Source organism: Accipiter gentilis, chromosome 19 (genome assembly GCF_929443795.1).
Source record: "Accipiter gentilis chromosome 19, bAccGen1.1, whole genome shotgun sequence".
Taxonomy (NCBI): Eukaryota; Metazoa; Chordata; class Aves; order Accipitriformes; family Accipitridae; genus Astur; species Astur gentilis.
Window position 1 is genome coordinate 14662289 of NC_064898.1, and position 12358 is coordinate 14674646.

Consider the following 12358-nt stretch of genomic DNA (forward strand, 5'->3'; position numbering starts at 1 on the left):
TTTCTTTAGTTAGAACAGCTCTTCAGGCCGCAAAGATGTAACTATTTTCCACAGCAGTACAGACCATGCATTCAAGCAAGTCCATGAACTTAATTTTTAAATTTTTTTTCTGTGAAAGTGGCAAGTTTCTAAGCTTCTGGAATCCATGTCTTTCAGTGAAAAAAGGGAAACTGAATGCCATTATGTGTAGCTCTGTATCTCATAATCAGAAATGCCTTGGTTTATCCTTGGGATGAGAAATTACCCTTCAAGCCACTAGAGTCCAGTAACATTGAAGGGCACGGATTACTTTAATTACTTTAAAGTTAGGACCTTTCATTACAAAAACATTTTTCAGTGCTTTACTTTCTGTCTTACTGAAAATAACTGGAGATATGCAAGCCTACAAGCAATACTTCACTATGAGGGTGGTGAAACAGGTTGCCCGGAGAGGCTGTGGATGCCCCATCCCTGGCAGTGTCCAAGGCCAGGCTGGATGGGGCTTGGAGCAACCTGGTCTAGTGGAAGGTGTCCCTGCCCATGGCAGGGGGTTGGAACTAGATGACCTTTACTGTCCCTTCCAGTCCAAACCATTCTATGATGCTATGAATACAATAAAATGTGCTATTTCAACTATACTGAAATTTTATCTTACAGTATTTCATCACAAGCATGATATTTTAAAAATTCTTATATTTATTTCAGGGTAATGTAAGCTAATCTTTGTCTAATCCCTCTCTACCTATCTATATAATACTTTAGAACTCAATGCTAATTACTGAATGAACATAGTCTAATCTAAAGACCGTTTAATTGTATACTTCCTCACCCAAGGTTGTTTTCAGGTAATTAATTTAAATGCAAGAAAAAGAGTTATTAATAAATGAGGTGTTATATATTACTTGGTTAAAATACCCTAATATAGAAAATTTCCTAATTTATTTCAGAATGATTGTGATTACACTACAGAAGTTTTTCTAGATATGAAGTAAGCAGTCTCCAAAATATTATGTTTTAAATCATAAAACCATCCTTCATGCTGTAAGGACAAGACCTTCCCTTTAAGCATCTGAAAAGCTCATTTCAGTTTCCTACAGGAAATAAAGGTTATTAGCACTTTGGGAACCAGTGTAAACTTTATATCACCCAAGATGTCAGCATGAAAGAAAAGAAAGCTTCAAGAAAATTTGTCAGAGCTTTCTGGTCAAATTCAAGACAGTGTCTTAGATATTTTAAAGCTGAAATCACAATGAAAATCTTTATTTTAAATTTACTTTGGATCTGACTTACTAAAACATTTCTGTGATACAGGCTTCTAATAGGTTGCTATGAGTTTACAGTATAGTGACACCAATTTATACTGTGAGTTGCTGCATGGTGCAAATATTGTTTCAACAGGAACACATCAGCCATTTAAGATCAGGGATTTGAAGCATTAAATCAAGAGAAGAAGAGAGAGTGTCATGCTACAAAGAAGTTGAACTACAAATACACATTGAACTTGAAATTGCTCTTGTGAAGGAGTTGCTCAGGAAATTCTGAAAGTTCAACCAATTATGACTCTATCCTTTTTTTAAAGATTACTTTGTACTTATAACAGCCTCTTCTCTCTCACAAGTTCAGCAGCATTTTTTGCTACACCTCAGCACTTCCAGCTAGCATTCCTCCATTAACCTTGCCCAAGAAACTTTCATTACAATTCCCAAGTAAATACTTTAATGAAGAGAAATCACATTCAAGCCATTGTAGTGGCATAACAACTTTGATACCTGCAAAAGCAGGTGTGCAAACTAATAATAATTTCAAAATCCAATAAAAATAAATCCACCAAACCTAACCTCTTCTTTCTTACTTTTTTTTTTTTTTTTTTTTTTTTTTTTTTTTTTACAACTTTATCTAAATTTGTTTTATAGGAGGAGATAATATTTTAACTAGAACTGCATGGGGTCCTGAATGAACTGTCGATGTAGCTACTGAAATTCATAGGCCTTCTGTTGTTTGAGCTCCAGCTCTCACTTTCTCTGTACTTTTTTTTCAGGTGGAAGTCAAGTAGCCGCCTGTTAGCCTTGCTTCTGAAATGGGAATAGAAATCTGAGGTTCAGAGCCCTGGAGCTATCTATATTTACCAGTTGTCAGGTTCAAGTGACTTGTTTTATAATACTTTTCTTGTCTAAAAGATAAAATGTATCAGAATTTTCAGAGCTAGGTTTGAGACTGAGGTCCAATAACACAGTGAAAAACCACTGTTGCGATGTTTTAAACATACCGCCCTGGCATGAGGAAACTTTGACAAATGTCAGTATAGCTCCCTGCTCAGAAGTAGGTGGACAGTGCTATGATCTTGCTAACAAATACCTTGACAGGATCTGCAGCAGATAAGACTAAAGCTACAGAATTGAGAGGTGTGACTTTACAAGGGAGGGGGGGAATAAGGAGAATCTCAGACCCCACACTACCTCTGCTGAGTTCTCCACACGACCAGATGTGTTAGTACATATGCAGGTAGGCAACTTGTCCTTAACCCCGCTGTTTTCCAGATGTGGCTATGTGAAGATCTGCCTCATGTTTCATGGTAATGTCCTATTTTTAGGATCTGCGAAGATGGAGTTCTTTTTGCATCCTTGTCTCTTAAACCTCCTCCAAGGTAGGATTTACCTAGATAAAGCACTAAAATGGTGTTAGTTGCCTTCCTGTAAAGTGCTGAAGGGAAGTCAGGGTTGGAGGTAGAGTATCTGAAATTCTGGGACTATTTTTCCAGATAATATGTTTGAAAAAGAGCATTCTATGGATAGACCATAGCATTTACTTGGGATCATGAATTGCTGATAACTTCTGGAAAGTATATTGTAGTGAATGATTTCAAAAGCTATGACATTTTCAGTTTCCATTAACAACTGCCAAAAAAAACCCCTCTGTCTCATAATGTATGAGTGTATGCATGCTATGTGTGCATAAACGTGGACCTAAAACTTGTATATTTATATACATATATACATACAAAACTATGCTCACACACACATTGTTACAGGTGTAGACTATCCTACAGATATATAAGCAGTTTATCCCACTCTATTCCTAAGTTCACATTTTTCTCTCTCCTGCTCAGATAGTGTGACAAAATGATACGTGTTTCAGGAAACTAGCAATGAGTGAAATATATTGTTGTGGCTATCATTAAAGGATAGCATTTGAGATTACGTACTAGCGTTATTTTTCCTGATAGTTGGTTCTATTTTAAAAGTTAAAAGTCCACAGAAAATCACTCTTTCACACCACGTGTTTTATTTCTAATTTTGAGATTCTAGCCCACCAAAATCTGTAGACAGAGTAACTTCTGTAATGTATTCAAATTACAATTTAGAGCATTATCAAGCAATGTAAAGAACTGATTTATCCATGTTAAAAAAATTATTACTCACATGCAAACTGAAGAACAGCCTCTCTGCTTAAAATACTGCCAAACATGTTGGTGGTTAAACACTGATACTGTCCAGAATCCTTCATTTCACTGGGGCTGTTGATGATCAAACTTCCTTCTATTAAACTGAAGCGATAATCACTTTCAATGTCCATTTCAGTTCCATTTCGAAGCCATCTTAAGAAAAAAGAAAGAAACTACTTGAGCATTTGTTTTGGGTTTGTGTGCCGGGGTTTTGGTAGCGGGGGAGGGGCCGCCGGGCCGGCTGCTGCTCAAAGCTGCCGGAAGCTTCGGCGGGTGGGAGCCGGCCCCGCCGCTGGCCCAGGCCGAGCCCGTCCGTGAGGGCGGTCGTGCCTCTGGGAGAGCAGAGTGAAGAGGGGAACCTGCAGGGAGTAGGGGATTGGGATGGGAGAGGAACCCCTCTGCGGGTACCGAGGTCAGGGAGGAAGGAGGGGAGGAGGAGCGGGGGAGGAGGGGATGCCCCCCCAGCCCGTGGGGAGACCGGGCGGCAGGCCGTGTCCCCCCAGACCAGGGAGAGGGCAGCCCCCCGGGGAGCAGAGGCCCACCTGCAGCCCGGGGAGAGAGGAGCCCACGCCGGAGCAGGGGGACGGATGCCCCCCAGCATGGCCGGGACTCCAGGGGGAAGCCCACGCTGGAGCAGGCTGTGCCTGAAGGACTGCAGCCTGTGGGAAGGACCCACGCTGGAGCAGTTCGTGAAGGACTGTCTCCCGTGGGAGGGACCTCATGGTAGAGCCGGGGAAGAGTGGGGAGCTCCCCCTGAGGAGGAAGGAGCAGCAGAGATGACGTGTGATGAACTGACCCCAACCCCCATTCCCCCGTTCCCCTGTGTTGCTGGGGGGAGGAGGGAGAGAGAACCAGGAGTGGAGTTGAGCCAAGAAGAAGGGAGGGGTGGGGGGAAGGTGTTCTAAGGTTTGGGTTTACTTCTCATTTTCCTGTTTTGGTTTGATTGGTAGTAAATGAAATTGATTTTCTTTTTTCCCCAAATTGAGTCTGGTTTTTCCTGTGACCATAAGTGGTGAGCAATCCCTCCCTGTCCTTGTCTCGACCCATGAGCTTTTCTTTGTGTTTTCTCCTCCTTATCCCACCAAGGGGGAGGAGTGAGCGAGTAGCCACACGGTGCTTTGTTGCTGACTGGGCTTAAATCATGACAGCATTTTATGGCCAAAGGAAGGCATCAAGCTTAGTATACAGAACCTGACAGCCCCAGTTTTTATAAGGATAACAGGTACTCAAAGACAGCCTGTGCAGTAAGCCATTACTTTGGCAAAGCTTTAGATGGAGACATTCCATCCTGCCTTACAAATGCTGTTTTCCTGAAAAAAGACGAGTAAAACCAGATCTTCAACTTCTGAAGAGAAAGCATATTCTTTGTTTTGCCTGTGCTGAATCAAATTTGTTATCTCTTTTTTTTTTTCCCCAAAAAAACCCCTATCGTCCAAAAAGGCTTCAGACTTGAAACCTGTATAGCAGATGCACCTTTTATGTCAAAAATAGGACTTTTACTGTGCTTATGATAAACAAAGTTTTGATTTATGTTCTGTCATTAAAGCCTTAGGCCCAGATGAGCTTAGAGTTAGCAGAGCTGAGTCAGCACTGCATGAGAGCAAGGAACCTTTTTTTTCCATTCTTTCAGCATTTGATCTTCCGGGCTCAAGAAATAGAGAAACCTGATTTAAATACAGAAAGTAGAAGAGCAAGGCCCGTGAAGAGAGGGTGGTAAGTTGATGTATGTAGGCTGTTATGAAATAAAAGATGTTGGCAATGGACAAAGGAAAAATAGTATCAGCTGGGCCAGTATACACAAAATTCAGAGAAGACTGGCCCAGGGGACTCTGGAATCAGCTGGCGGCTGGTCAGGGGTAATGCCTGGCAGCTACCAGGTAAATGGAAGCTCAGATCAGAGGAGGAGTTAGCAGATGGAATGCTAAGTTTGGGAGGTGTTTGGGAGTGACATGAGAAGCCTGAACAGTAGAGACAGGCATGGGAGTGAAGATAACGTGGGAAAAGCCAGGCTATAGGAAACGTATTTGAAAGTATCACACCCGAGCCAAAGCATTGAATAATTCCTGAATGAACACTTCTTTTTCTGAGTTTCAGAAGTAACTTAAAAGTCTCATTTCTCTGCTGTGTGAGTGGGTTTGGGGTTTTTTGGATTCCCCCCCCCCCCCCAGATATTCTCTGCCAAAAAGCCTCACCCCTCTGATTCATCTCTAAGGACTGAAACAACAAACCCTGCAATAGTCCCCCAGCTGCAAGAGAAAAGATTTTGAATGGTAGATAAATAGAGTCTAGCACTCTGGAATAACCTTTGGGGGGTGTGTGTGCAATATCTCAATTAAAGAGTAATAATAAGAAGACTTTTTAGATTTGCTTCTGTGTCAAACTGTATATAACGTGAAATTGTTAAAAGAATACAAAGAAGAGATAAGCAGTGTAAACAGGTATGGCACAGCTATTATGATGCACATATATTTCCTTCATTGCTAGTTCACAGTCATTCTGCAATTTCAAAGTTGCCTCAGGAAATTGCCAGGCTCTCCCAAGCTTTGCCAGAGTTCAGCAAAGACTGGAAGAACTTGGCAACATCTAGACTCCAGAGGCAACTTTAATGAAACAAAATGATTATCAGTTCCCCCTATCTCGTTAACATTCATGGTGGATGAGGTACAGACAGCAGAATTCAGATGAAGTAGCTCTGAATTTCTCTTAATTCAAAGGTCAGCATTGTCAGAATTAAGATGAACTGTGAAACTATTATTTGCCCCTTTTTTTTCATGATTGGACTTTTGATTGCAGACGACCCCTGCTTCATTTAATGTAATAAATGAAACATTGTTGACAATATCTTTATATTGCAAAGGATATTAGGGAAATGTCTGTAGGATTCACTACATTTTTTAAAGAGATTCATATATAACAGAGCTAAAAAGAAGAGGAACTTTTCATGTTCAACAATTTATTAATGATTTGAGATTTTGAATGAAATCATAATGAAAGTTAGCTTTCACATATATAAAAATATATATGAAATAAAAATGCAAATTAATTTATCTGGAAATTATGGGAGATTTATATAAGGAAAATTAAAAATTACATGTTTTGGCATTTCTAAATGGGAACTGACAGAAAATTCAGTTTGCTTTAATTAACTTTCTTCAATTAGTTTTATTTTCAATTAAATTAAATTTAAAAATATGTTTTCATAATGCTACCTGAAAACTTTGGATCTCGATGGCTGCCTGCCTACATATCTTAGGGTCCATCCTGAATGATTGTATTCCCCTCATATAATCCAAGCACATTAGAGGAAAAGCACCACTAAATTGTGTGATATGTTTTCTTCTAGGTACCTTGACTGAGCTGGGAGGACAGAAACCTAAATATAATGCTCAAAAGGTAATGTGCTTACAGGGAAAATCAGCTACTTTTTTTTTTTCTTGAAGACAAGTGACAGATAACATTTTAAAATGTTCTAATCTGGCTTAAGCAGACAGAAAGTAATTTTTTAAAATTTTTTCAACTGCATTTTCTATCAGGAAATGATACTAACAAAAAAAATCTAGCCAGCTTATGTGTGTCCTAAGTAAAACAGGAAAAGCAGTGTTTCACAAGCAGTGAAAGCAGTGTAGTGAAATGGCATCACAGGGAATTCTGCACCTGCCTTTTTAACTCAGTAACACTGGTGACCTGTGAGATCCCCCAGGAAGCTTGTGAGTGTCTGTATTCCTCATCGACATGTCTCAGGTATGTTCTTAATTGTATGGGTCCTGACTTGTGGTACTAAAGCATGATTTGCAAAAATACTGAGCAAATGGAATCAGTTTATCTCCGGGAGTTATTCCCTAAATCAATGCATCTAGATACCTTAATGACTAGAACTCAAGAAATTAAAAATTGTTATTTCAGGGTAGAGCTTGAACAAGGGGAAAAAAGCTCTTGGAAGGAAGAAGAAATTCTGAAATGATGTGAGCGTTCTCCATTCTGTTAAAATGAAGTAATGTCCTAGTAAAAAAAAGAATTTGTAAACAGGTTATGAATACTGTGTCATAAATTATACAGACTAAGGAAATGAATCAAAATGACAGAGACAACTTAATTTTGGAAATTTTGAGTGCTTTAAATATTCTTTTAATGTAGCTTTATTAAAAAAAAAAAAAAAAAAAAAAAAAAAAAAAGTTGTACTGTGCTTTGGTTTGGGGTAAAAATAATTCCTAGCAGCATGGGCCTCACAGTCCATGTCAATAAAGATCTCTGTTCTCCAGTGCTTGTAGATAATAGGACAGGGTCTTTGGTGATATAGAAATATCCCTTCTCCTCACTATTTCATATACCAAAGGTTGGGCAGTGACATACAACAAACCTTTGCCTATCTATAGCTTTTTCTGAGACTAAATTCCTTCTGCACCTGCCCTGGAGAACAATATATTCCTCACAAAGTAATTTATACCCCTTTTCCCTTCCCCTGAATGGTAGTGTGTATTGCATATGCTGTACAGACAGGTGGCAGCAACAGAGGGAGAAGTTAAACTGTGCTGTTAGAATTAGGCCTTTCAGGTCAAAGCTTTCCTTGCATGAACAGCAGTCAGGAAAGTTTGTGAGGCTGCTGACACCAATTAATCTCTGGAGAACTGAAGGAATGGATATCACAAAATCATTAAACAGCCCAGGTTGGAAGGGACCTCGAAAGATCATTTGATCCAATCTTTCATGGGAAAGGGAGCCTAGATGAGGTTGTCTAGCACCTTGTTCAATTGCATCTTGAAAACTTCCAATGATGGGGACTCTACCACATCCCTGAGGAGGTTGTTCCAGTGATTGATTGTTCTCACAGTAAAAAATTTCTTTCTTATGTTGAGATGAAACCCCTCCTGTATGAAATCTCTCTTATATCTGTTACCCCTTCCCTTATCCATGCGGCTTCCTGTGAAGACAAAGCCTCTATCCTCTTTGTAGCTACCATTTAAGATATGCTGGAAGTCTGTATTTGTTGATTGCATTCCACTGCGAAAATGAAAAAACTACTGGATGAAGAAATAAAGAAGATGACATAGGATTTCCAATGAGAAAATCTCCACAAGAACAATGAGGTTGTCTGGGAGAGCTGAACATAGGGTTGCCCTCTTTTGGTGGGAATTTGTGCCTTTTCCCCATGGTCACATGCTATGTTTAATGGCTTAATAGCACTTTAACAGTGTGTGGAACTAATATACATATTTTTTTTATCAACAAAGCAATAAATATGTAATAGAAATTACACAAGGAATGTCAATAAGGAAGAATGCAACACAGCTTTCATCCCGCGTAGTAAGGAGTTCATGCAATTCCAGTTTGAAGAATTTCTGGCCATTCATTCCTAATCCCATGTTACATGTTTTAGTCATGCCTGTGTTGTATGGGGAAGTTGTGCCACGCATCAGATCCATTTAGTGACTCACATCTGTTGCAAAGAAGCAGATTCATTGTTGTTATGATGGGGATATCTAAAGATGGTACTGCCTCTGAATTTCTTCCAGCCGTAGAAATAGAAGTTTTGTGATTCAAATAAATCTAAAGAGAATTCATCCAGAATGCTAAGGAATCCACAAATTAAATAAGTGTAATAGGAGAAAAATAAAATGCAAAATTGATGATTGTCACCTATGACAAAATACAACAGTAAGAGTCCTTATGTTCCCTTTGTAAGTGAAGAATGACTCTACAAGAAAAGATAAAGGTTGTATGGAAAAAATAATCAACCATATGTTCCCCCAGCCCTCCTACATCACTTGTAATTTGTATAAAATATGAGCACAGTCAGATATAGGAAATGGATAAGGTGACTGCAACATACTGTTCTCACCTGTAAGTGGGCACCATTAATAAACGGAACTCTCAGACTCATAGGTGTGTCATAACAGATCTGTATAGTAGATATCTGTGACATAGTCTGTATGGAAAAATAGGCAGCAGACAACAGTTGCAAAGGAATAAAATGGTGGACTTGTGAGTGAAAAGACACCAGATCTGGCTCAGCCATGGTATCCTGTATTGCATAGCCATGTCATTTAATGTACCTGTTCTTTACTGCTTTCCGTACAAAATAGGAAAGTATTTCGTAGCTTTACAGATGTTTAGCAAAAAAGTCAATTAAAGATTTTGATCTTGTCAGCTGTTACAGACACAAGTTAAGAAACTGAACAGGAGTCCCTCCAAATGAATAGATAAGAAGTACAGAGGCCATAATTTGAAACTTCACATATTGCTTTGCCTTTACTCACTACCAGTTCTACTTCTTGCTTATTCAGAATCAGAAAAAGCATTCAATCAGGAAAGGCATTTGTGTCATAGAGCTGTTTCTGTTATGTTGTTTTCCAAAGCACACTGACTCTCAGAGTGGGAGTGCAGTGGCTAATATTCTGAAAACTAAAAAAAATCTTCTAAAACAGGTACCTGTACGTGGGAGTAGGATTTCCACGAGCTTGACAGTTCAGAGATACTTTCTTCTCCTCAGAATCAGTTGGAAAAATCACATCATCTGGCTCTTGTACAAACACTGGCCCATAATCAACACTTTCTGTGGAAATAGGAGTGCTATAGTTTAGGAAATCTGAATAAATGTAAAATCATTATAGCTTTTATAAAGTGAGATTAAAGTATACAAAATTATGTTTGTTTTCCAGAGGTTCATATCGCATTACTTCAGATGTTATATTAAAAAACAATAATTAAAAGGAAAAAAAGTATATATAAGGAAGAAATATTACAAAGTTAACAATAAAATACATAGAATGATTTAAGTGTTCATCATGCCTTAAAATGGCTTTCTCATCAGACGTGTTTTGGCCTGCAGTCTGATGAGCAGCTCGAGAGAATTAAGCCAGTAAAAGGAGTTCACACTGCTTGTAGAGAGCAGGGTAAACAAAAATTTTCCTGCTGCTTGCAGCAGCTAATCTTACAAAGAACTATGGCACAGTTTTCCCTTTTATGTCAAAGAGTTGCTAAGAAAAATCACTTGTAAAATTAATGGCAGCAACTCATGGCTGTTATTAAATAATATATAGCAAAATCTGACATTTCATCTTCCTCCACTGTCTTCTCTAATTTTGGCACGTATCTATATCTTCATATGAATTTACATTTCTGAATAAGAAAAGCTGGATAGACCCATAGAATACATCTATGATTCCAATTCATTTGTATTGTGAAGAGGGAAGTGTAACCTTCAGAAAAGTAAAAGGCTGTAAGTATAGCATTCCTGATCATGTAGGTCTGAATAACTAAAATTCTCACTGTGCCCTAGAAGACTGTGGAATTTTAATTAACTTAGACTTCCTCCAAACTCTTGGATGATTTAGTCCCATAATGCTCTTCAAATTTAGAGCACTAGCCTAATGATTTGGGTGAGGGGAGGTATTACATTGTCCTACTACTTGCAGTGAAACATATGGGAGCTGGGTTTTCTCTGTCAGTTTTATGGTTTCATATGTTCATGTCATAAAATTCCTCCAACTAGTACTGAGGACAGCATGACACATTAAGCAGTTTATAACCTCCTGTTATATTTGTCCTCCCAATACCAGCTTGAAGTAAGAAAGGTGCACCTGAAGACTTCGGGTTTGGGTCATTGACTTATAAAACTTATTACTGTATTGTTCTACCAACTCCACACAACTTCCACCACACGTTATGGGTTCACAGTTTTAGGAACTGTGACCTTTTCAGAAAGTTTGGGTGGACAGGAATAGGTGCATGGGGCTACGACTCCTGGCACAGACAAGAAAATTTTGGAGTCTGACAAAGGTTGAGAAACATGGGAGACATAAGTCATAGTATGCTAGTTCTGAGATGCAAATTTCCATGTCCTTACATTCTGTGACATTTTGGGTTTCTCAATTCTATTATTACCATACAGTGAAAAGACCACATAATACCCCATTATGCTATTCAACCTTCCTTTTTAGTGACTATACATTTATTAAACACTTAGGGTTTTATCTTTTTCCACTGCTATTCAAATACAGTTTGAAAATAACTTTATTTTCGGGTATGTATACTTCTGCTGAAATAGGTTCAAATAATTAGTCTTTCAATTTGTAAAGACAGCAAATAAAAGCAGCAGCAATTAGTGGTTTCTGTTTTGCATAATTTTCAAGTTTATTAGCCATTTTTGCAGGACTGTGTAAAGGAATGTGGGTTGCTGTTTTGCATATTTACATTACTTCCGTGTTTAGGTATGTTACTTCAGTTGGGTGTATTGGCAGAAATATATTTTCTGGGACAGATTATCTACATTATTTAAAAAACCTCAACCACAATAAGTGATTTCTGGTATGTGCTTATATTACTGAAGTTAAAATAACTCTAGTACTAAGTTTTGAGCACTGCAGCTGAGGCTGCCACAGGGGCAATGGACTCAGCTGGCAAAACTTATTTTAAGTAAGGAAAATGTCGGTACAAAAACATTGTATGGATTGTTTCGTATAATTTAGTTACCTCCTCCTTACATTGCACAAGAGAAAATACTAATGAATGTAGGCGTAAATAATCAGAGGTCTCATCAAGCTAGAGTATAGCAAACCCAAGAATTAATTAATGAATGCAAAACTAAATCATGGGTTTAGATTTAGGTGTTATTCCATGCAGATTAGTAGGTGTATGGATAGGGCGTGTATTCATGAAGATTAATGATTTTATCTTTTCCCTAGGAGTGACTCTGTAGATAAAATATAATGCCACAGCCTAGGATTACTGGAAAGAAAAGAAAAAGATGCAATGCTAGGTAGGTGCTGGTGTCACTAGCAGTACAGATGTTCTTTCTACCTGTACTATTTGCAGCAGTAATACTGAAATACTGTGTTGCACTTTCCTTTTGGAAAAATAGTTTTACTTCTGCCTGCAGTGAAGACAACGTTAACAGAGAAAGTTCAATGCATGCCAGTCATGTTCCTAAAAGATGAAAAT

At 38.5% G+C, this 12358-nt stretch overlaps 1 protein-coding gene across 7 annotated transcripts in view; it reads right to left on the reverse strand.

Moving 5' to 3' along the window:
• CNTN5 (contactin 5) overlaps positions 1-12358 on the reverse strand; it is a 679382-nt gene that overhangs the window by 240747 nt on the left and 426277 nt on the right. For all 7 annotated transcript variants that reach the window (XM_049823513.1, XM_049823512.1, XM_049823515.1 and 4 more), the window contains 2 exons: positions 9848-9971; positions 3399-3574 (listed from right to left, as the gene is read on the reverse strand). In XM_049823513.1, coding sequence (XP_049679470.1) covers positions 3399-3574; positions 9848-9971 — 300 coding nt within the window. The remainder of the gene's footprint in view (positions 1-3398; positions 3575-9847; positions 9972-12358) is intronic.